This window comes from Piliocolobus tephrosceles, chromosome 5 (assembly GCF_002776525.5).
Source record: "Piliocolobus tephrosceles isolate RC106 chromosome 5, ASM277652v3, whole genome shotgun sequence".
Classification (NCBI taxonomy): Eukaryota; Metazoa; Chordata; class Mammalia; order Primates; family Cercopithecidae; genus Piliocolobus; species Piliocolobus tephrosceles.
The window spans coordinates 132391912-132416891 of record NC_045438.1 but is presented as its reverse complement, the minus strand read 5'-3'; the positions used below and the strand labels follow the sequence as shown (position 1 = coordinate 132416891).

Below are 24980 nucleotides of genomic sequence, written 5' to 3'. Positions count from 1 at the left end.
ATACTCCCTTCTCCCCCCCGAGCTTTACCTGAGGGCTTGCAAGGACAGAGGCTCTGGCCCTCAGGAGGCCCCAGTCAGTACTTGGGGCTGGGGCACAGAGGGAGAAGCTGACCCACTGGACCGAGGTGTTTTCATGCTTCAGAGCAGCTTCTGGTCTGCAGAGATTTCTCAGCTAACACAGGTTAAGCCCTCCCCACAGAGCAGGCAAACATTAAGCATTTCACAAGTATGGCCTTATGGAAGCTTTCTGACAACGCGGAGGTCAGGTGAGGAGAAGGAGCCCCATTTTACAGATGAGAAACCTGAGGCCCCAGAGAGGCGGAACACCTTGCCCAAAGTTCCACAGCAGATACAGGGACAGGAGCATAGGAAGCCACAGGTACGGGGGTGGGGGGGCAGTCTTCACTGGGTCATAGTCACTGAAAACTGAGGATGAGGGGCTGGGCCAAGTGAAATGGACTATTCAGTGAAGATGCCAAGAGCAGAGAGGTGGGGCTGGGACCTGGCTAAGAAATGCCCACATACAGTCAGAGGCGCTGAAAGAAAACAGGTCGAAGCCCTGGGTTCTGGAGAGGCAGGCCAGCTCCGCAGGCCTCTCCCTCAGTGTCCTCACCTTCATGCCTGAGGGAGGTGCCGAGTGAATTAAATGAGATAAGATATCCGTGAGGCCCTTAGCACAAGGCCTGGCACATAGCAAACACTTAAGTAACATCGACTGGACGCAGTGGCTCACGCCTGTAATCCCAGCACTTTGGGAGCCTGAGGCTAGAGGATCACCTGAGGTCGCAAGTTCGAGACAAGCCTGGCCAACATGGTGAAACCCTGTGTCTCTACTAAAAATACAAAAATTAGCCGGGGGTGGTGGTGGGCAGCTGTAATCCCAGCTACTCGGGAGGCTGAGGCACGAGAATCTCTTGAACCCAGGAGGCAGAAGTTGCAGTGAGCCGAGATCGTGCCACTGCACTCCAGCCTGGGTGACAGCGCAGGAGTGTCTCAGAAAAAAAAAAAGAGAAAAGAAAGAAACGCCAGCTAGCATTGTTTTTATTATTACTGAGGCTGTCCATGCTGCCTCAAAGCACTGATACTTTTTCCCATTTCCTGCATCAGCCCTGAGGTTGGGGTTTTCAGGAGCAGCCCCTTTCACAGGTGAGGAAATCTGAGGCTCAGTGAGGGACCTCATTCCCTTCATCCTGGAAATTCCATTTACAGGGGTGGAGCTGGATGCTCTATCGGTGCCTGGCTTTCTCTCCCGGGGCTGCAGCAGGAGAGAGAACACTCCCCTGTACCCCATTTAGCCCCAGGATCGCCCTGCCCAAAAGATGACACTCCTGCCCCCAGTGTCCCGGATGGGAGGCCTCCCAGCCCTCCCAAGCAATGGCTGTAATCCTGTGGGTACAGCATCTGGCTGGGGATCCTGCTGCTCTGCTGGGAGGAGGAGGCTGCCTTCATAGGAGACTCGGTCCCTGCCCCATCGGTACCGGGTGCCCGGAGTCCACCTGCCCCTCACGGAGAGATTTCTGGCCTCTCGTCCTTGAACTCCATTCTGTCCTGCTCGTGGCTCTCCAGCGGCTCCAGGTGGCTGTCCTTGTCCTGGCTCATCTTTCCTGGAGTCTTTAGAAATCTAGAATTCAGGCCCCAACTGCAAATCAGCTCCTGCCCCAGTTGCAGGGGGATTTCAGCCCACCGAACCCCAGTTCTGTGTCCCCCTTTCACCACATCCCCTAGGCTACTCACCTGAACAGGAGCTTCTGCCCCGGTTCCTTCCTAATGATATTAAGCTTATAATAGTGGCGCAGGGCACGAGACATCTTCTCATAGGTCATGTTCACCCGGTTCTGGAAAGCAAAGCAGCCCCCACATCAGCCCTGCTCTCCATGTCCCGCTCCTTCCAGGCCTCAGTTTCCACCCTGTAAGGGAACGGGGTGGACTGGACAGCTTCTTAAGCCTCTCATTCCAGGGATCTGTGAGGATTTATGAGTGCTCACTTGAGTTTGGAAGGAAAAAGCAGGGGAAGGTTGGGGAAGAAATGATGGGGCTGGGCAGGGTGTCTCACTCCTGTAATCCCAACAGTTTGGCAGGTCTAGGTGGGCAGGTCACTTGAGGTCAGGAGTTTGAGACCAGCCTGGCCAACATAGTGAAACCCTGTCTCCACTAAAAATACAAAAATTAGCCAGGCGTGGTGGTACATGCCTGTAGTCCCAGCTACTCGGGAGGCTGAGGCAGGAGAATCCCTTGAACCTGGGAGGCAGAGGTTGCAGTGAGCTGAGGTCGTGTCACTGCACTACAGTCTGGGCAATAGAGTGAGACTCCATCACAAAAAGAAAGAAGAAAGAAAGAGAGAAAGAAGAAAGAGAGAAAAAGAAAAGAAAGAAAGAGAAAGAAAGAAAGAAAGAAAGAAAGAAAGAAAGAAAGAAAGAAAGAAAGAAAGAAAGAAAGAAAGAAAGAAGGAAAGAGAAAGAAAGAAAAGAAAGAGAGAGAGAGGGAGGGAGGGAAGGAGGAAGGAAGGAAGGAAGGGTTCTCTTGCCTACTTGGCTAAGAACATAGTGTGGGAGTGAACTGCATGTTACTTTTAAATAGCAAATATCTCAACAGTAACAAATATATATATTTGTTTTATATATATATATATATATATGCAGAAAATGCAATCAGAGAGACAGCATGGTGGGGTGGCATGGATGGCCTTGCCAGGCCACACCCTGGATGACTTTGGCCAAGCCATTTCTTTGTCTCTCAGGGATAGGCAGTGTGAGGTAGGGCCAAAGAGCCTGGGGGTTGGCATCAATTTCAGCCCCAGCTCCAGCGCTTGGCAGCTGTGTCACCTTGGACAAGTTTCTTGACCTGAGTCTGCTTCCCCAGCTACATAATGAGAAGAACACCCATCGCACAGGTCGAGGATTAAATTATTAATAGCTAATCCATGAAGGCAATTAGCACAGTGTATGGCATGTAGTATGTGCTCATTAAAGGGAACTGGGGCTCTCTGGGCCTGTTTTCCTCCCTGTTCTATATGAGAATTAGACCAATACGTCCTCTGAACTTTAGTCATCTGCATCCTTCCAGCCACCAGCACTGCTAAGAGCAATAGAATATTGCTCTTAGCTCTTGAACCCACGGCCTGGGTTCAAGTCCCTGCTCTGCCTCTTACATAGCAGGGGATGGGTAAATTTGGGGCAAGTTGTTAGCCCTCACTGAGCCCCAGTCTCCACATTTGATAATACCTCTTACGAGGCTGGTATGAGAATTAAATGAATTAATACAAGTGGAGCTCTCAGGGCAGTGCCTGGCAATCAGGCACTATTACATCTTAGGAAAAGCTATAAATCGATGATTATCATTATCATTAATAGTTTTCTTTAAAAGATTTTTTTTACTTAAAGAAACCTATTTATTTTAAAAGGCTACATTCCTTATATCACTGCTATAAATCATGAGATGGTCACGGTAGATACATTTTGTAATCCTAGTTCAAAAATAAATAATTATAAGGATATTAAACCACCTAAGATCATCTTGCAGACACCCATTTAGGTACAGGCATTCCTCCTCATGGGAATGCTGGCCTCAGTCATCCCCAGGCCTTTCCAGCCCTGACATCGGATGCTCCTGTTGGGCCTGAGACCTGGGTTTCTGTCCAGCTCCCCGCAAGAAAGCAGCTTCCTCATCTGGCCTAACTGTGCAGTTCATGTAAACATGCTTCTAAAGGCTAAAATGCTAAGCAAAGGTAAGATTAAGCAATGAGAAGACATAATTGTTCAGTTTCAGAGACATTCCCCGTCCATAAGAGGTAACTGCCTGTCCCTCAATAGCTCCCCAAATAAAGTTATCCTGACACTTCTGGGGCTGCTGGTGAAGGCGCCATCAGCTGAGGATTGTCCCGTAGTGCTAGGGGTCCACTCTGACCCCCAACTCTGTCGCCTTCTGGTTACGTTGAGACCATTCTGCCGGCCAAGGCTCACCTTGTGATTTCCCCAGAGTCTGGCGAGCCCATTTGGATCCACAACTCGGAAGATCTTGGCGTCCTTGTCTTCCCACCTGATGTAGGGCTCATACCGGGGGTCAAGGAGCAGCTGATACACGTAATCCCACAGCAGCCGGCAGTCTGCAATTTAGCACAGGGAGTGCAGGCAGCTTTACTGGAACTGTGAGGACAGGTGTTAGAAAGGCACCCTTGGAGGCCTCCTGGCCAGGGCCCTGGGAGCACCAGCAGGACGCTGAAAATGATGGTATCAACAGAAACGGCCACTAACGGGGCTCCTCATGCATTGTCTCATGAGTCTGGGAAGTGGCTACCTTTATCCCCAGGAAGAGGTGAGGAAATGGGCTCAGAGGTGCAGAGGTGTCTAAAGTTGCCAAGCTCCTAAGTGGCAGGCAAAGCGGGGAGTCTGACTGGCTCCACCTGACATCAGAGCCACGTGAGGGAAGGTGCTGGGCCCACAGGCCGAGTGGCCAGGCCCCTGACTGCAGGTCCCTTTCTGCCCCTGGCCCACTCACTCAGCCCTCTGGACTTCTATTAATTATAACATCCACCCCTTCAAGTTCCCTAATGGTGAAGTTCAGGAAAACCAAGCGTGCCATTGGGAGGGTAAGTGGGCATCTGGGAGCAACTGTGTGATCTTGAATCCCAGGACCTGGGCCTGTTGGCTGGGACATTGCAGGCAAGTTACACAACTGTCTCTGAGCCAGTTTCCTGGTATGGGGTGGTGAGGGAATTAGGTAACATAATAGACCACAAAACCCTCAGCACAGTGCCTGGGATAGTGTAAGTGCACAAAGAATGTTAAGCATTATAATTGAAGAATACAGTAATTGCAAGAGGCTGAAGTGGGAGGATTCCTTGAGCCCAGGAATTTGAGGCAGCAGTGAGCTATGGTCACATCACTGCACTCCAGCCTGGGCGACAGAGTGAGACTCAATCTCTTTAAAAAAAAAATCCAATTATTGTGGATCATTGGGTTTTTTATTGATACATAATATTTGTACATATTTCTGGTGTACATGTGAGATCTTGTTGCATGCACAGAATGTATAATGATCAAGTCAGGGTACTTAGGACACTATCACCTCAAGTATTCATCATTTCTATGTTTTGGGCCAATCATTGTTTTTTAGTGACTTCTAGTCATTTCCAACCCAAAAGCCAGGCTTCTGCCCACTCTGGCTTCATAGAATGAATGTGGTATGGACATAACGATGGGAACAATAGACTCTGGGCACTGGGGACCACTACAGGGGAAGAGCCAGGGCAGAAAAACTACCTATCACGGGCTGGGCGCGGTGGATCACGCCTGTAATCCCAGCACCAAAGGAGGCTGAGGTGGGTGGATCACCTGAGGTCAGGAGTTTGAGACCAGTCTGTGGCCAACATGGTGAAACCCTGTCTCTACTAATAAAACAAAAATTAGCCGGGTGTGGTGGCGGGCGCCTATAATCCCAGCTACCTGGGAGGCTGAGGCAGCAGAATTGCTTGAACCCGGGAGGCAGAGGATGCAGTGAGTTGAGATTTTGCCACTGCACTCCAGCCTGGGCAAAAGAGCCAGATTCCCGTCTAAAAAAAAAAAAAAAGAAAAAGAAAAGAAAAACTACGTATCAGGTACTATGCTCAGTATCTTGGTGACAGGATTATTCATACACCAAAGCTCAGTTGCACGCAATTTACCTGTGTAACAAACCTGCACATGTACCCCCTGAACCTAAAAGCTGAAAAAAAAAAAAAAGAAGAAGAAGAAATGCAGTGTAAATATTATGACTAGAAAAACACCCTTCAGCTTACCCGTCAGTCTGTCAGGTTGTCTGCCTGCTAATCCTTTAACAATGAATGCAGAGTGGAAGTGTATCATTTGGTTAGTGCTCAAGCTCTGGAGCCGGACTGCCTGGGTTCACATCCCAACTCTACCAGTGCTGTGTGATCTTGGAGAAGTTACTTAACCTTTCTGTGCCTCAATTTCCATATCTGTGAAATGGGGCTAATAATAGTACCAAACTCAAAAGGCCATTGTAGAATTAAATAAGGGCCTGGGAACCACGCCTGGCACATAATTAATGCTCAATTATTTTAAAATAGATAAAGTTTTAAAAGGCAGGTGTGGCACTCCATGCTAATGTGAGTGTCAGAATATGACTGCTAAATTGTCCCTCTGTGGGAGACAGGGTGAGGCTTGGTGATCCCACGTATCACTGCCCTCTGTAACCAGATTGTGGCCAGCACACAGGACAGTCATGCTACTCCGAAATCCCCCAGCCACAGACCTCCCATCACCAGGTCAAAATAGCCCTGTCCTTATTACTCGTGACTCTGGGACTCAGATTCAGGGTGCCTTCCCATGGCCAGAGGAGCAGCCTCCCACTCACCAGCGATCCTGCCGTCAATGGGGGCCCGTGGCATCGCAGGGAAGGAACAGACCCCCTGGGTCCTGCAGGTGAGCTCTGCACAGTGACATGAGTTGAGGGACTCCTCCTTGCCAGGGGTCCACCTGGCCAGGCCAGGGTCATCCAGATGGCCAAAGGAGCTGGTAAGCCCTGGGTCTGGTGGCTGCAGCAGGTGTTCCCTTCGGGTGTCCATCTGAGAAGGGCCAGTCACCTCTGCAGGCAGATGAGCACCAGTGGTAGCAGGCAGTGGGCCCCAAGTCTCCCCAACTCAATCCCTCAATGGTGAGCCTGGGAGCCCTGTGGGGCAGCACTCCTGATGCTCTTCCTCTGTCCAGCCCCCGGTTAGAAGGTCAGGGAGGCGGTGGGAGGCAGTGGGTGAGAGCCAGACAGCCTAGGTGCTAACCCCAGCTCCCACACAAGTAACAATCTGTCAAGCCTGTTCCTGCATCTGTGAAACTGGCTGCAAAGCTGAGCAGTGACAGAGCCAGGTCTAGAACCCAGGGGCGCTGTATCCCACCTCCTCTCCATTTGCCCAAGTATTTATTGAGAGCCGTCTATGAACCAGGCATTGTTCTAAGAATCTTGAGGATATATCGCTGAGCCCCCAAAAGCCCCTGCCCTCAGGGAGCTTATACGCTAGTTGAGAGCAGGGGAGATGGACGGTTAAAATAAAAAGGAAACAGAAACAGTATACAATGTGGGGAGAACAAAATAAATAGCCCTAAGGCAGAGAGGCAGATCTGGGAAAGGAGCAGGAGTTTCCACTTCTGAGAGGCTGCTCAGGCCTCCCTGACATTAGCATTTGAACAGACCCGAAGGAGGTAGAGGAGTGAGATCTGTGGGTTTCTAGAGCAGGGAGGGGATGCCAGGCAGAGGGAACAGTAATTGCAAAGGCCCTGGGGCAGGAGCATCTCAGGCTTGTTCAATGAACAAGAAAGCCCGTGTGACTGGAGCAGCAGGAGCAAGAGAGAGAAGCCTGGAAGGGGAAGGCAGGGGCAGGAGTCAGCAGAAGAACCGCACTTGGACTCCGAGTGAGAAGGGAGCCGCTGGAAGATGCCCAGCAGAAAAGTGATGTGACCTACTTCTGAATCTCCCTGCGCTGTGGAGAACAGATCACAGGAGGTCAAGAGCAGAAGCAAGGAGACCAGTGAGGATGTTCTCCAGAGGCAGTGGGGACTGGAACGGGGCAGCAGGGGAGGAATGAGAAAAGGCTGGATTCTGGATAGATTTGAAGGTAGGGCGGACAGGATTTGTGGACAGTTGGGATGAGTGGGGGTGGGGGTAGAAATGACATCTGAGCAATTGGAAGTGTGGAGGCGGGGTTTGCGGGGCTGGGGAAGACTGAAAAGGGCAGGATATCAAGCATTTGGTTTAGGGGCTGTGGGGGTTGAGGTGCCTACTAGACGCCCCAGTGGAGGGGTGGGGCAGGCAGCATGGGTGCACATATCTGGAATTTGGAGAAGTTGAGGCATATATTGGAATCATTGGCACCACATGGTGTTTAAGATCCAGGATCAGATGAGATTTCCCAGTATCTGAGTGCAGATAGAGAAGCAGAGAGGTCCTCTGACCCTGGGGTACCCCAACTTCTAGAAGCAGGGGAGAAGAGTAGAAACCAGAAGAGGAGGTCGAGGAGACACCAGTGGGGTAGAGGAGACCAGGTGAGTGGGGTGTCCTGGAAGCCAAGGGAAGAAAGAGTTTTGGGGGAAGAAGAGGTGACCCCCGGGGTGGAAGGCTGTGAGAGGCCACGGTAAATCAGGACTGAGAATGGCCATGGCATGGACACCTTTATTTTCAGGTGTCTGGAGACCCTGACAAGAATGGTTTCCACGGAGGGCTCCAGAGAGGAAATTGAGACATGATACAAACAACTCTTTGCTGGAGAGAGCAGAGAAACGAGGAGGTGGGAGGCAAGGAGGGTGCAGCACAGAGGGAGGGCTGCCAGGAGCACCCCAGAGCAGGAGGTGGGGGCGGGGAGGGAGGGGAGCTTGCCCACACTGGCCACCTCCTTCATTGCTTTGCCTTGAGGATGTCCTGCCCTCCCAGTGAGGCTGATTTGAGGGAGGTACTCAGAGCACCACAAACAGCTTCCTCACCTTCCGGGGAGACAGGAGAGTGCTGGGTAGGTGTCTTCAGCCTGAAGGCCCCTCCAAAAAAAGGCCCACACACAAGGGCTCGCCGCTGGGTCTTGATGTACTGGAGCAGCTCATACAGGACGTCACCTGGACATGGGTGGGAGGGAGGGCAGGCTGCTGAACAGGCCACGTGGGGAGGGCCAGCCTCATCCCCCTGCAGCCACCTGCCTGAGGGTGAGGGCTGGCATGTCCTGTCACAGCTTCGTGCTGCTGGCGAAGGGGTTCCTGCTGCAGCTAACAGGAGGCTGGGCTGGCGATGGGCAGGGACGCTGCTGCTCCCGTGGTGGATGAATTTTAGAAAGACATCCTATCCTGCCAGTAGACGTGGCCGCCTCCAGGGCATGCAGCTTGCAAGGTCAGGCTGCTTCTCAACCCCCCGCACACACCCTTGGCTGAGGGCTTGTGCACGGTGCATAAACTGTACAACTGTACCTCATGTTCCTGGGGGCAGAGACAGTTCTAAGGCTCATGGGATTCCAAGCTTTTTTAAAAGTCTGCCCCTGCCTTCTAAGGAGCAAAGCTGTCTTAGCCTCTTCCTAAAAGGCAGAATTAGTACCCGCTTCAATAAATGGTTGAAAAAAAGAAAGGCCAGGTGTGATGGATCACATCTGCAATCCCAACACTTTAGGAGGCTAAGGCAGGAGGATTGCTTGAGCCCAGGAGTTTGAGACCAGCCTGGGCAACATGGACACACCCTGTTTCTGCAAAAAGTTTAAAAATCAGCTGGGTATGGTGGCACATGTCTGTGGTCCCAGCTACTTGGGAGGCTGAGGCAGGTGGATCACTAGAACCCAGGAGGTTGAGGCTGAAGTGAGCTGTGTTCACGCCACCAAACTCTAGTCTGGGCAATAGAGTGAGACCCTGTTACAAAAACAAAAACAAAAAAAAAACAGAATTGGGCTCTGTCCATGGTCCCAGAAATTTCCCTTGACTCATACCTTGGGCTAAGGTGCTGACAGTAGGACAGGAAAGAGGGGATCCATGGGTAGAGAGCCAACCTGGGGATCCCAGGCACCCAGTGGGATACAAAGTAGAGTGGTTACTCAAGGACCAGGAGTGCTTGTAGGAAGATGGAGAGATGAACAAGGGCATGAAGGGGACCAGCCCCAAGCTCACCTGCTTCCCCGCTTTGCCTTGGCACAGGACCATTAGGGCTGTGGGGAAGCTGGAAGCCTTGTCTCTCTGTCCCTGCCTTCCCCTCACCTCCCACTAGAGCTCTTGAATCCAAACTCTCAGAGGGACGAAAGTTCCAGCAGCTGCTACAAGAGGCTCATGGAGGGAAGTGGGTGATAGAACTTGGGATGTCAGCCAGGAGCGGTGGCTCATGCCTGTAATCCCAGCATTTTGGGAGGCCGAGGTGGGCAAATCACCTGAGGTTGGGAGTTTGAGACCAGCCTGGCCAACATGGTGAAACTCCATCTCTACCAAAAATACAAAATTAGCCAGGTATGGTGGTGGGCGCCTGTAATCCCAGCTACTCAGGATGCTGAGGGAGGAGAATTGCTTGAACCTGGGAGGCAGAGGTTGCCGTGAGCCAGGATCATGCCACTGCACTCCAGCCTGGGCGACAGAGTGAGACTCTGTCTCAAAAAAAAAAAAAAAAAGAAAAAGAAGGAAAGAACTTGGGATGTGACATGAGACCGGCTGTGCGTGTTAAGGAGAAAAGGAGCAAATCAGCAGATTTCAGAACATCTCTTTGCCACATACACTGTGGGCCTGCTTGACCAAAAGACAGGGTACACAGAAAACATCAGCGAATTCTTAAAAAAAGACACCAAATCAGCACAAACATAAGAGCCACCTGAAAACAAGCCAAGTAAGACTCAAATGCGATTCTAGAGATTCCTGGAAGGCCCTGCTGCCCGCTACCACTGGCCACCCTCCCTCCCACGACCAGTCCCTCCCCACAAACTTCGTGCTGCTGGAACACCATAATCTGACATCCATTCCTTTGCCCTCAGACCTAGTTTCTGGTTAAAATCAAAAGTCATATTGAGAGTCAAGGCTTTTGCTGTTACCAGCCATTTATACCTCAGTGTGAATGAATATTTGATCTTTCTCTAGTTGGTTTTTTGCTCAGTAGGGGTAGGGGGTGGGAGGCAATAGGATGGAAGTGAGTAAAGGAGACAAGGGCCACAGATAAGGGGAAGAGAAAGCAAGACAGCAGAACAGGCCCCTACAGCTCTAAAAACAAGTGGTCAAATGGACTCCCTCGCCGAAGGCCTGCTCTAGCTAGGACCCACCAGACACATGCGTGTGCAGAGGGGCATCTGCAGTGCTGGAGATGAGCATGATTCCCCAAAGAAGACCTCTTCCATCTCCCTCCCGGGATCCCCCTGGGGTACTTGTGCTGTCCTGGCCTACCAGGGTTCCCACTTAGAGGAAAACCTGTGAGTCTCTCTGACCTGAGCTGGGCGCGCGGTGCCGGAAGTCGTCCTTGGTGAGGATACAGAGGGCACGTCCATTCATCTCAAACCCGTGCTCCGCGGTGCATGGCAGAGAGTACTCCTGCTCTGCCCAGCGCAGCCAGTGCAGCACGTCCTCCCTGCTCCACAGTGCGGGCTGGATGCCTGCAACCAGTAAGAACCAGTCCCATCACTCCCCGTAGGCCTCCTCAAAGAATTCTACCCTGAGCACTCCATCTGAGCAGATGCTCCCCTGTCCTGGCTCCCAACCCCCATCATCTTCTGTCCCTGGCACCTGTTCCTTTCCTTCCTAGCACCTTACCTTTTTTGTAACGACATTTTACACGGGATAGAATCATGTGTTGGTGTTTATCATTATATATGTATCATGCATGTATTCACTTATTTATTGTTGGTACCTCCTCCCCACCTGTTTTCCAATCATTCATTCAACAAGTGTTTAACGAGAACCTACTATGTGCCGGCACTGGACTAGGTGTGCTGGAGCACACTGTTAAGTGTATTCAGCACCTAGAACGGTGCCTGGAACACAGTAGGTGCTCAAAAAACACATGTTGAGTGATTACTTGAAAGACCGAACAGTCCAATGAAAGGGATGTTACTGGCCGGGCGCAGTGGCTCATGCCTGTAATCCCAGCACTTTGGGAGGCCAAGGCAGGCAGATCATGAGGTCAGGAGATTGAGACCATCCTGGCCAACACGGTGAAACCCCATCTCTACTAAAAATACAAAAATTAGCTGGGCATGCTGGCATCTGCCTGCAGTCCCAGCTACTCGGGAGGCTGAGGCAGGGGAATGGCATGAATCCTGGAGGCGGAGCTTGCAGTGAGCCGAGATCGCGCCACTGCACTCCAGCCTGGGTGACAGAGCGAGACTCCGTCTAAAAAAAGAAAAAGGAAGGGGTGTTATTATTCCCCAAATGAGGCAATGAGGCTCCCAGAGGTTAAGTGACTAGTCCACACTCATACAGGAAGCATGAGGCACAGCTGGGATGTCTGGCTATTGAATTTTTCTGCTCCATTGTGCCAACTTGGAATCAGGTTTGCTCAGGGAACAGCCCAGGGGACAAGGGAGCCTCCTACATTCACCTTCAGTGCATGTGTTTTTATTTCTGGCAGTAGCCAGACAAGTGGCTGCTGATTCTCCCCACGTTTCCACTCTGCCTGGGACTGCTACGCTCCTAATGCCAAGTTTTGGGTAGTGTTTAGCAGGGCTACGTTATGACTTTATGAGCCCTTGACACATTTGCCTTTGTGAGCCAAAAATATTTAAAATAGACTGAGTGCAGTGGCTCACACCCGTAATCCCAGCACTTTGGGAGGCCAAAGTGGGCAGATCACTTGATCCCAGGAGTTCGAGACCAGGCTGAGCAACTTGGCAAAACCCCATCTCTCCAAATATACAAAAATTCTAGAAAATTTAGCCGGGCATAGTGATGCACACTTGTGGTCCCAGCTATCTGGGAAGCTGAGGTGGGAGGATCGCTTGAGCCTGGGAGGTCACAGTGAACCATCATTGCTCCACTGCACTCCAGCCTGGGTGACAGAGTGAGATCCTGTCTCAAAAAAACACGTAAATTTAAATCCTATTTTATGACTGCAATGGTATAAAGACTCAGAGCTTACTGGGCTCAGTTCTACAGGTAAAAACGTTGAGGCAGAAGAGAGAAGCAACTGTCCAAGGCCACCCCTTGGCAATGACAAAGACCAGACCAGCCTCTGCTCCCTTATACTCAAAGCAACACAAGACATTAACTTAATTTTAACATTTAAAACAAAGGAGATCTGCATCCTTCACTGTTTATTCATTCAGCCAATATCTAATGAGCACCAGCTTGTGTCAGTCACCGTGCAGGGCCAGGGACATGGCACAGAACCAGGCTGGCAGGAGGGAGGAGTCCCACAACCAGTAACTCTAATGATAGTCCTCCCGACGGCATGCGGGGAGTGCTCACTGTGCCGAGAAAACAGAAAGCACGGCACTAGAGCCCAGGTTAAGAGTGAGGAGAGGTTTCCTTTACTTCTATTTTGGGACCTAAAAATGAATAAGAGAAAAGAGTAAATGTCTGAAATTGCCGAAAAAATGATTTAAGACGGGAAGAAAGAATACATGTGAGAACTAGCCTCTGTGGTACTACATATGACAAAGCCATGTAACTAAGACTGAAAGGTCTTATGCTAAGATTGGCAAGTATCACTGGAAAAAAAGGTGGATCCCAGGAGTAAGTAAGTGTTCATGCACGCACACATGCATGCAAATGTGTGTATGTGTATTTTGTAAAGTTAATACATGACAGTGGTAGGATTTTAATTCAGAGGGAAAGGATAGTTAATCTAATACGAAAAGAAAAAAAAAAAAACTGACTCTCCACCTGGAAAAAAATATATTTGGGTCCTCACCTCCTGTTGTAGGAAGTCAGGACCCCAAACGGAGGGACCGACTGAAGCCACGGCAGAAGAACACAAATATAAATTGTGAAGATTTCCTGGACATTTATTAGTTTCCCAAATTAATACTTTCATAATTTATTACACCTGTCTTTACTGCAATCTCTGAACATCAATTGTGACGATTTCATGGACACTTCCCCAATCAATACCCGTGTGATTTCCTATGCCTGTCTTTACTTTAATCTCTTAATCCCATCATCTTCGTAAGCTGAGGAAGATGAATGTCGCCAAATTGTAGAACATGCGTGTTTGAACCATATGAAATCTGGGCACCTTGAAAAAAGAACAGGATAACAGCAATCTTCAGGGAGCAAGGGAGAAAAGATTTGGAGCCTGACTGCTGGTGAGCCAGGCGGAACAGCCATATTTCTCTTCTTTCAAAAGCAAATAGGAGAAATATCGCTGAATTCTTTTTCTCAGCAAGGAACATCCCTGAGAAAGAGCATGCGCCCTGAGGGTAGTTCTATAGACAGCCCCCTTAAGGTGGCTGCCTTTTACGGTCGAAGTCGAAGGGATGAAATAAGCCTCGGTCTCCTGTAGCGCTCCTAGGCTTATTAGGACGAGGAAATTCCCGCCTAATAAATTTTGGTCAGACAGGTTGTCTGCTTTCAAACCCTGTCTCCTGATAAGATGTTATCAATGACAATGCATGCCCAAAACTTCATTAGGAATTTTAATTTCGCCCCATCCGGTGGTCCTGTGATCTCGCCCTGCCTCCACTTGCTTTGTGATATTTTATTACCTTGTGAAGCATGTGATCTCTGTGACCCACACCCTATTCATGCACTCCCTCCCCTTTTGAAAATCGCTAATAACAACTTGCTGGTTTTACGGCTTGGGGAGCATCACGGAACACGCCAATGTGTGATGTCTCCCCCGGACACCCAGCTTTAAAATTTCTCTCTTTTGTACTTTTTCCCTTTATTTCTCAAACCAGCCGAGACACTTAGGAAATAGAAAAGAACCCACAATAAATATCAGGGGTGGGGTTTCCCCCATAACCTCCCACCATTCACATTCACAAAAATCAATTGTAGGTAGATTAAAGGCCTAAAGAATAGAACAATACAAATCTTAATAGAAGTAGAAATCAAAAACCATATGCACTCAAGAACAGAGGGGACCTCAACCATGACAGGAAACACAGAGGCTATAATAAAAACGAAACACACATTTGACTACATTAATTTTCTGTGTTTGCTGCAAAAGATACCATAAACAAAACTAAAAGAAGACAGATTTCAGGGAAATATTTGCAATACAGATGACAGATAAAAGGTTAATGCCTTGTCAAGAGCATCTGTAAATTGATTTATTTTAAAGACAAAAAAATCTTCCCAGCAATCCCAGCAAAGCAGGATTTCTCAGCCTCAGCGCTATTGACGCTTTGGGACTGATAATTCTTTGCTGTGAGGGCCTATCCTGTGTGTTGTAGGATGTTTAGGAATACCCTGGCCACTCAACGCCAGCCTAGTTCCAACAACTAAAAATGTCTCCAGACACGGCCAAATGTCCCCGGGGGAAGGGAGCAGCAAAATTGCTGCCAGGTGAGATCCCCTGCAGCACAGCAAATCCACCAATAAGCATGTGACGAGACATGTCACCTCAATAGTCAGGGAAAGGTACCATCAGAGAAGAATAAGATATCATTTAATAGCAGGAGTGCAGGGAAAAGGATGCCTTGCTGGTGAAGACAGGAATTTGGAGCCTCGCTGGGAGATGAGTCTGGTGATACATGAGATGCTGAAAGCTGACTTAGTGTAAAATGTGGAGGCCACATGATGGGCAGATTCCTGAGGGGTCGAGGGCAGGCCTCCACAACCAGCCAGGGCTTCTGCGGCTAGGGGGTCAACCGCCAATTGCATTGTACCTGAACTCATATTTTTTGTGTAGTTCCCCTAGTTCACCATATTGGAGGCTGTCAGCCTGAAAATTCAAAACTATGATTCCTGGCCAGTTGTGGTGGCTGAGGCCTGTAATTCCTGCAGTTTGGGAGGCAGAGGAGGGAGGATCATTTGAACCTAGGAGTTTGAGACCAACCTGAACAACATAGTTAGACGCTTGACTCTATAAAAAAAATTTTTTTTAAATTAGCCAGGCATGGTGGTGCATGCTTATAGTCTCAGCTACTCAGAAGGCTGAGGAGGGAGGGATTGAGCCCAGGACTTCAAGGCTGCAATGAGCTATGATAGTGCCACTGCACTCCAGCCTGGGCAACAGAGTGGGACCCTGTCTCAAAAAAAAAAAAAAAAGAAGAAGAAGGTTGGGTGTGGTGGCTCATGCCTGTAATCCCAGCACTTTGGGAGGCTGAGGCAGGTGGATCACAAGGTCAGGAGTTTGAGACCAGCCTGCCCATCATGGTGAAACCCCATCTCTACTAAAAATAAAAACATTAGCTAAGCACAGTGGCACGTGCCTGTAATCTCAGCTACTTGGGAGGCTGAGACAGGATAATTGCTTGAACCCGGGAGATGGAGGTTGCAGTGAGCTGAGATCAAGCTACTGCACTCCAGCCTGGGTGACTGAGGGAGACTCCATCTCAAAAAAAAAAAAAAAAAAAAAAAAAAGTAAAAACATGCAACAGCAACAGAAAGCCTAGATGATGTTGCCAGGCCACTTGTAAATACTGTGACCTAAATGGCAGTACCTCAGTTGCATCATCGGTAAAACCAAGGATGATGGAAAAAACTGTACTGTCCACACAGGGCTGTCACAAGGATGCTATGAGATAATCCATTTAAAGAGCAGCATCTGGCATGTGGCATGTGCTTTTTGACATACATGGAGCTATAGATGTCAATGATGTAATATGTGTAAAATGCGTAGCACAGGGTCCAACCCCTGGCGGGTATTATCTAAGGCGTCAATCACCCTCAAAAAGTCTCCCTGACCTAGTTGCCGGGATGAGAGCAACTGTGACTCCCCTTCCCAATCTAAGGTGAATGTGGGACTTTCCCTGCAGATCGGGCCCCGACCTCTCCCTCTCTTGGCAATAATCCACTGCATTTTCACTTCTTTCCCATTAACTATCTTTGTCTCTCAAGACTACAGGCAAATGTCACCTTGTCACCTCACTCTCCTGGCCCAGTGACCTGCTTACTGAGGATTTCCAGCTTGGCCAGCTCCTGACTCCCAGCTCCCAAGGCAGATATGGACAGAGCCCCCTGGCTGGGGCAGCAAGAGGAGCTGCCTGTCCAGGACACAATTGGAGGGCTCAGGTGTCTCCCTGAAGAGTCAACACTGTGTCCCCTACCTCCTTCCAGACCAGAGCTAGGTGTGGGGCTCCCCTCCACCTCCCAGCTGTATCACCTCCACTGCCCTTATCTGTGGACATAGTGCTTCTTTACGTAGTCACCTGAATCCCTAACTAGAATGTAAGCTCCAGGAGGCACAGACTTTGCCTGTCTCAGTCACTGTGGTCTCTCCAGCCCCTACAGCAATGCTTGGCACATAGTAACTGCTCAACAAAAATAAATTGCTTAAATAAGTGAGTTGAGCAAAGCAGTGTGGAGTCACCCCCAGGGCTTCCTTGCCTGCCCCTTCTCCAGCCCCTGACTCCCACCCCGACTGGACCTCTCTTCCCACAGCATCCCTTTTACTCTCTTGCTGAAGAAACTATTGCTCCTAACTATCAAGCCCATCAAGTCAAAACCCCTCTGTCCTGGTTTCAAGACCCCTCAAAGTGCCCCTCCCCACCTGACCAGAGCTATTTTCCACCACTTCCCACTGTAGTTTACTGGGTCTAGTGAGCTCCAGGAGCCATAGAGCCTGACCAGCATTGAGCAACCAAATCAGAATGAACAGCTGGCTTTTCCCTACCTTGCAGGATCCTCTTGCAGGAAGAATGCAAGAGACAGTTAAAGTGCTTGGCTAGTATGCTAAAAATGGGAGCTATCATAACCTGAGGCTAGAGGCAGTTTCTCAAAGCAAATGGCAGCTGTGGGGTCTAAGGGATGCTGGTTCAAATCCCAGCTCCACCATTTTACTGGTGGGTGGCTTTGGACAAGATAATTCACCTAAGGCCCACTTTTCACAAATGTAAGGCAGAGATAACAAAAGAAGCTACTTTCCACGCCTACTGAATATATTCAATCAGATAGAAAATACGGTATGCCCATCACAATGCCTAGTCAAGAGTGAAAACTCAACCAATGGCCTTTATGCTGATTATCAGCATCCTCCCTGGCGGAGCGCAGCCTGAACACAGAGAGACTAGCTTGCTTCTCTGCCATGACTACGGCTTATCAATTACCATGTCCTTAGTTTATTGTATGTCATTGTGTCTCCAGAGACCCCTTAAATCTGTCACCCCATTGCTTGGCCCTATTCTTAGCCAATAATCCTTTTCTTGGTAATCATACCAAGCTTTATGGTCATCACTGTGGGGGCAGGGCCAGTGCATACAGTTCACATTGTGCACTGCACAAAGATACCATCAGAGGAGGGGAATGGAAGGATGGAGGTGAAATCCAGCCAGGACTTTGATTGGCTTCTCCCCAAAGGAGGGGTCTTTCCAATTTGCACAAAGATACCTATGATCTAGCCCTGACCTTGTGTTTAGTGAGGAGAGAGGTTCTTTATCCTCATATTAATAGTTTTTGCAATTCCCCTTCTGTTTGTTTGGGTCCTCACCGCCATATTCCTTTTCATTGCCAGGTGATGATGTCACTGTCAACACTCACACGTTCCAGTGAATTAGAACAGTCGCTTTTAATCTCCATCCCCCCATTCCACCCCACCTCTCTGGTGTTTTACACCCACATCCATCTGGTTTCCTGCTTCTCATATGCCATGATCTAGGGCAGCATTTCTCAAACCATTTTGACCTCAACTCATGGTAAACAAATACATTTTGTACCCACACACACACATATATATAAATAGCCTAAACAAAGTAGTCACAAATCTCAGCTACCTTTACTATTTATAATGTGCCCTGATGTGTTGTTCTATTTCAATTTTTTAAAATATTTATCTTGGTCTACTAAGTTGATTTCACTTCCTTAGTAAGTCTTGACCAGCATTTTCAAAATAAATAAAATGTGGTTCTCAAACAAGCAGCATCAGCATTACCTTCTGCAGAGTTTATTAGATTCTGCAGAGTTTATTAGAAACCTGCAGAATCTCAGGCCCCATCCCAGACCTACTGCTGAACCAGAATCTGCACTTCAGCATGGTTCCCAGGAGATTCATGTGCACATTAAAATCTGAGAAGCCCTGGTCTGGAATACCAGGAAGCCACAATTGTTAACGTTGATCTATTAAATGAAGTGCCCAGGAACTCTCTCACACGTGAAGGATATGAACTTGAGCATGGGCACCCAAAATCTGTTCAAGCTTCCCAAAGGCCCATTTCTTCTGCTTTACACTTCCAGGGAGTCACAGAGAGGTATTATCCCTCTCCCTGTGATTCTGAATATAGGGCATGGCACTCTACGTCTCTTCTCGTGGCTTATTTACAGCTAGGAGCTTTGAAAGTCAATTTCAAAACACAAAGAAGTCTCATTTCCTCTGCATCCAAAGCGAGAAGTTCACAGACCTTTTCTCTGGGGAATAAGCTCCAGGGAAAAGAAGAGATGCAGGACCAAGAAGTAAGAGTCCTGGGTTGGAGGCCTAGTCTGGCCATTAGCATCACAGACGACCCTTGCCCTCCCTGAGTCTCAGTTTCTCTGTCATTGAATGAGGCCATGGTGGTGACCATCTCTGAACTGCCTCCTCTCAAAATTCTCCCAAGTTGTCCCTTGAGGATACATCACCTCCTCCCAGACTCACTCCTCTGTGACATCAGCCCAGTTCTGAAAGTGGTCCTAGAGTCTGCACTGCCAGCTGTCCCTGCCCTGTAGCTGCATCCCCCCATAGCTCCTGACTCACTCTGGCCTTGGGCAGACCCTCATGGCCATGGACCAGGGATGGGGAGGTGAGAATCCTCTTTTGTTCCCCATTTCCATAAAGGGAAGCATAGTTGTGAATCTCCATGAATCCCACTCCTCCATCCCAGTAGACCTCGTGTCCCTTGCCACAACCCCGGATATCACAGTTGTCCTCAGAGTGGACTTTCCACTGCTTTACTACGCATCTTTGTCAGGAAAATCAACGCCAAAACAGTGAGCTCTGCAGGAAAATAACTTCCGTGTTCCTCTTAGCGTCAACTCACAAGGCTAAACAAGATCTGTTTTGTTTGTTCACTTCCTGCTGAGGCAAATCAGTCCTGACTGCTAAAAGGCAGGCTGGAGGTAGGGGAGAGAATGGTGTGGGTGACAGGGTATAAACAAGCAAGATGGACAGAGATGGAAATCCAGCTTCCAGAAATTTGGGAAACTGGGCTGAGATCACCCCCAACAGGGCTGAAAAGTCGAACCCTCATTTGGTGTCAGCAGTTGGCTTGTTTGGGATGCTGTTGACAGGAAAATGAGTCATTTGGCATCCCCTATCTTTTAAAACTGTCAGATATTTACTAAGGGCCAGAACTGTATTGTCTGAATATTTGCAGATGTTCCAATAAATATGAGTCATGGAATCTAAGATGACAGGTATAGAAGACGCTGCTGGGGCCCTGCCCATAGGCCCTGCCTCTCACCTCCGCACTCTGAAGGCTGCCAAATGCCCCATCTGACTCTGACTTGGGTTCTTTCTGGCTGCAGGAAGCCCTTAGCCAGTGTACAGGGTAACTTGGAAATGCTGGAGAGCCAATACCCCTGGAAACAGCATTCATCCTGTCATGGAAGGGAAGTGAGTGGATATAACCCCCTTACCCATTGGTTGGAATAACTTAGGATTCACTGTCCCCAGAGACCCCATGGTGCCAACTGGCCCAAAAGAACACCTCTGGGATTTCCTTCTCTTCTTTGTCTTTCCTCCCCACTCCTCACCAGTATTTTAGGGTTTGCTCCTGGGGAAATCTAACCCAAGGCAACAGAACTGGTAGCTCAGGAGTTCTGATCTAGGAGAAAATAGGCCACGATGACCTGCACCCTGAGTTATGCAACCAGAGAATAGGCTGCCTCAAGAGGGGAGGAAATGCCTGTCCCTAGAAATGTGCATCTCAGAAGGGCCCACAGAAGTGATCCTGCATTGTTTGGAGGTCCTGGCGTTCTTAACAGAGATCCTGAGTCATTCATGCATTCATTCATTCAGTAGATATTTAGTGAGCTTCTGAGCTTAGGAAGTTTGGTCTTAGGGAAATAGGATTTCCCAGGGCTCAGAGAAGAGTTGTGGGTCTTGTGCTTGAGCTTCACTATTAGAAAGTATTTCTTAGAAGTTGTGTTAAAATTTCTAACCTTGGCCGGACACGGTGGCCCACACCTATAATTCCAGCACATTGGGAGGCCAAGGCAGGTGGATCATGAGGTCAGGAGTTTGAGACCAGCCTGGCAAATATGGTGAAACCCCATCTCTACTAAAAAATACAAAAATTAGCCAGGCGTGGTGGCGCACGCCTGTAGTTCCAGCTACTCGAGAGGCTGAGGCAGGAAAATTGCTTGAACCAGGAAGGCGGAGGTTGCAGTGAGCTGAGGTCATGTCACTGCACTCCAGCCTGGGCAACAGAGCAACACTCCATCACAAAGGAAAAGCTAAAGAAAACTCAGCAAAGAAACAGCAAACAGAGGGAAGGTAATTTAATTTTGGCACCTGGCCAAAATTAAATTTTTGATTGACAAATTGTAAATAATAATTGTATATATTTATGCAGTACAAAGTTATGTTATGAGATATATATAAAATCTTGGCCAGGCACACTGGCTCATGCCTGTAATCCCAGCACTTTGGGAAGCCGAGATGGGAGGATTGCTTGAGTGCAGGAATTTGAGAACAACCTGGGCAACATAGACAGACCCTGTCTCTTATTTAAAAAAAAAAAAATTAATTTTAAGGGCCAGGTATAGTGGTTCACGCCCGTAATCCCAGCACTTTGAGAGGCAGAGGTGAGAGGATAGCTTGAGCCCAAGAGTTCAAGACCAACCTCGGCAACATAGTGAGCTTTCCATTTCTACTAAAAATTTTAACATTAGCCAGTGTGCCTGTAGTCCCAGCTATTGGGGAGGCTGAGGTGGGAGGATTACTTGAGCCCAGGAGCTCGAAGTTGAAGCTGCAATGAGCTGTGATTACACCACTACACTCCAGCCTAAGCAACAGAGCAAGATCCTGGATCTAAAACAAAATAAAAATTTACTTTTAAAAACTCAGCTTTTCTCCTCCCCTCTACTTACGGAGTCTTCCCGGCAGCTTGCAGATCCCCCCTTCACCCAGCAGGTTAATTTGAGCTTCACATCTGCCTTGCACGTGGGTGCCTAGGGGAGGCATGGCTGCCACAGGGCTTATAGGAGAACCAGCCAATTCTCCCTCCTAGAGAGAGAAAAACCAGGACAGTCAAAGAAGAGCGTCTTGGTGAAGGCTCAGCCATCTTTAAATGTCTTAAGAATTTTTTTGGAAGGGAAAGAGTGTTTATCTCTGCCAAAAGACTGCATCAACCTTAAAGGTAGGAACCATGTATATCTTCAACTCAGTACCATCAACATCTTGTACCCAGTGGGCACAATAAATGACATCCTTCCAATTCAAGCTTTCCATGCATGTGCCTAACTCCAAGAGGGATCCCCTGTCAAGACTTGTATGATTGAAATCTGAGAGCCTAGGAATACTCACTGGATCCTTGGTGAGGACAACACAGGAAACCTGAGAGGCCAGGATCAAAAGACCTTAAATCAGAAATAAACAGGCCAGGTGCGGTGGCTCACACCTATAATCTCAACACTTTGGGAGTCTGAGGCGGGTGGATTACTTGAGGTCAGGAGTTTGAGACTAGCCTGACGAACATGTGAAACACCGTCTTTACGAAAAAATACAAAAATTAGCCAGGCGTGGTGATGGGCGCCTGTAATCCCAGCTACTCAGGAGGCTGAGGCAGGAGAATCACTTGAACCCGGGAAGCGGAAGTTGGAGTGAGCCAAGATTGCGCTACTGCACTCCAGCCTGGGCAAGAGAGCAAGACTCCGTCTCAGAACAAACAAACACTATTTTCAAAAGAGTAAAAAGGATAAATTTCTGAATCCTAAGGTCTCACCACAGGAAGCCTGTATCTTTACAATTCAACAATCAGCCTGGCCCCCAGAGATGACGGGGGTTCATCCATCCAGATGAGAAAATGAAGAAAGTGGCAGGATTTTGTAGGAATAGGAGGCTCCTTGGGGCTCATGCCCAGCCACAGGCTGCCACAGCACGGAAAGGAAAAGTGAAACCAGTTCCATCAAGTCATTTTTCACTCTAGGATTGTCAAAAGCTTTACATTCATCTCTTGGGATCCCCAGGAGAGAGATCTGCCGAGAAAGAATTTGGATCGGAGCCAGCAGAACTCCAGAAGCCTTGGCTGCTGCGAAAGGGGATTCAACACCTTTCAGGGTTGTTCTCACTTCATTTCCAGCCAGACCCCCTTTGGTGCTGTTTCCCAAGTAATCAGACCTCAGGGACTGCCTCCTAATGGGGAAAGGAAAGCTTACCTTGCTGGAGAAGGGGCTCAAGGCACAGGACTTGCCTAGAACTTGCAGGAGGCTCTTTGTCTACTCCTCTATCCCCATCCAAGTAAGAGGAGGGGGGAATTCCGGGGCTATAACTGCCTGGGAAACGCCAGCCACGGAGCTGCTGAGGATCAGACTCCTGGGTTTCAGCATGGAGGCCAGGGAAGGGTCTGATAAACGGGTACGGGTCTTGGCGAGAAGGGAGTGGAGAAAGGCCTTGGAGTGGGATGGGGCCCCAGCTCTGGGGGCAATTCCGAGGCTCCCAGGAAACCGGCGAGTGGGGAGGGGCTGCTAACGAGGGGCTCCCTGAGAGAATGCGTTCACCAGCTGTGAGGACCCGGCTTGCGCAGGAACTTCCAAGGACCTCACATCTGGTTGGTGTAGGGGCGACCAGTGGTAAGGGGGCTGCAGAAAGGGCCTGCAGGGGCTGTGCATGATGCCTTCAGAGCTGTGTATGACACCGAGAGAGTCGGGGGCAGTGACCCGCGTCTGGAGGTGGAAGGGGAGGTGAGTGGGATGAGTGTGAGGTTTAGGAATGTGTTGGAAAGAGAGATTCCCGCCAGGTAAAAGGTCTGATAAAATAGGTTTGGAAATCTGGATGGTGGGGAAAGGATGAGGGAGCAGGTGGCTCCGCGCGCGCGCTGCGTGTTCAGCCTCCAGGCTCTTACCTGCATTACAGGTGTAGGTGAGGAAGCCACCGGCTTTCTGTCGTGAGCGCTCCCCTGGCTGTGGCTGCTGGGGCCCTAGGCCCGCGCTCCCAGTCCTCCTCCCCCAAACCCCTAACCTGGCTCCGAGAACTGGAAGGTCGCGTGGGAGGAAATGTCTTTCGAGAAGCGCCAAGGCGTGTGCGCCCTGGTCCCCCGCAGGCGGGCAGGGGCGCCAGGCGCTCCGGTAATCGCTATCCTTCCGGGAAACGAAAACGAAAGAGCGGGATGCGCTTCCACTCGCGCCGCTGCGGGCTAGGGGCAGGGCAGGGGCCGGCCCCGCGGGAGCGCGGCCCCGCGGGAGCGCAGCCCCGAGGCGCTTCCCGCTCGCCAGCCTGGGAGGCGTGGGTCCTGCACACAGCCTTCTGCCGGCGGACAGGCCCTCTGGCGACCAGGCCTTGGCTCCCACTGGGGCAGAGGTGGGATTCTGCAGGATCTGAGGAGCTAAGGATCCTCTTAGGGAGTCCTGAACTCGGGACCAGCTGCCTCTCTCATGGTACCGAGCCCAGGAGCAAGACCCTGTGAGTCTCCGCACATGGGATGGGAAGGGGCCTCCCATGGGGTGTTCCTGGGCCTGGTGCCTCTCCGTTTAGGGGTGGGTGACCTTCCCGGCCCCGATACTGTCTCGGTCTGCCGTTTGGCCCCGCGGAGGCCCCACAGGTCCGGAACTGTAGCGCCACCATCAGAGCGGCTGTGCTCTCCTGAGCAGGGCCAGACTACTCGGAGATCCCGACTGACACCTTTTCCTGGGCCTCTGAGAGCTCCAGAGTTGGTGCCTGCCCACCCATCACCCTTTCCATCTGTCTCAGCTCCCCCTGTCTCAAGAGAGGTTGTGCGCATAAAAACAAACCAGCAGACACTGAAGAAAAGGAAAGAAAAGCATTAGCAACCTTCTGCTGAAAATCTGACGGTGTAGACTCTGTTACAAAGTAGGCTTAGTTATCATAAGCTCTAGGCCAGCAATAAGAAACCAGTAAGAACAAGGCCAGAAACCCAGTAGAAAAAAAAAAATGAGCAAAGGATATGAATAAACAGTCCACATAAAAGGAAATGCCAAGTGGCTCCTGAATATGCGAAAAGATGCCCAGGGCGCAGTGGCTCATGCCTGTAATCCCAGCACTTTGGGAGGCCAAGGTGGGAGGATCGCTTGAGCCCAGGAGTTGGACACCAGTCTGGACAACATGGTGAGATCCTGTCTTTACCGAAAATTTAAAAAATTAGCTGGGCTTGGTGGGGCTACACCTGTAGCCCCAGCTATTCAGGAGGCTGAGGTTGGAAGATCACTTGAGCCTGAGAGTTGGAGGCTGCAGTGGGCCGTGATTGTGCCACTGCACTCCAGCCTGGGCAGCAGAGAAAGAAAAAGATGCTCAGACGAACTCACTAT

General features: G+C 49.7%; 1 protein-coding gene across 4 annotated transcripts; it reads right to left on the bottom strand.

Annotated features, from left to right (window-relative positions):
• Positions 1–1025: 1025 nt before the first annotated feature.
• Positions 1026–24436, bottom strand: ETV7 (ETS variant transcription factor 7). Of its 4 annotated transcripts, XM_023212650.2 has the most exons (8): positions 23561–23865; positions 21588–21723; positions 10910–11074; positions 8466–8591; positions 6352–6582; positions 3960–4102; positions 1735–1835; positions 1026–1621 (listed from the first exon to the last, which is right to left on the bottom strand). In XM_023212650.2, the coding sequence occupies exons 1-8, from the start codon at positions 23564–23566 to the stop codon at positions 1504–1506; spliced, it is 1026 nt and encodes a 341-aa protein (XP_023068418.2). In that variant the 5' UTR covers positions 23567–23865; the 3' UTR covers positions 1026–1503. The 4 variants fall into 4 exon arrangements, with proteins under 4 accessions (XP_023068418.2, XP_023068421.2, XP_023068419.2 ...); XM_023212653.2 differs by lacking the exon at positions 21588–21723 and having other exon boundaries at positions 23561–24436; XM_023212651.2 differs by lacking the exon at positions 6352–6582.
• Between the last annotated feature and the right edge of the window lie 544 nt (positions 24437–24980).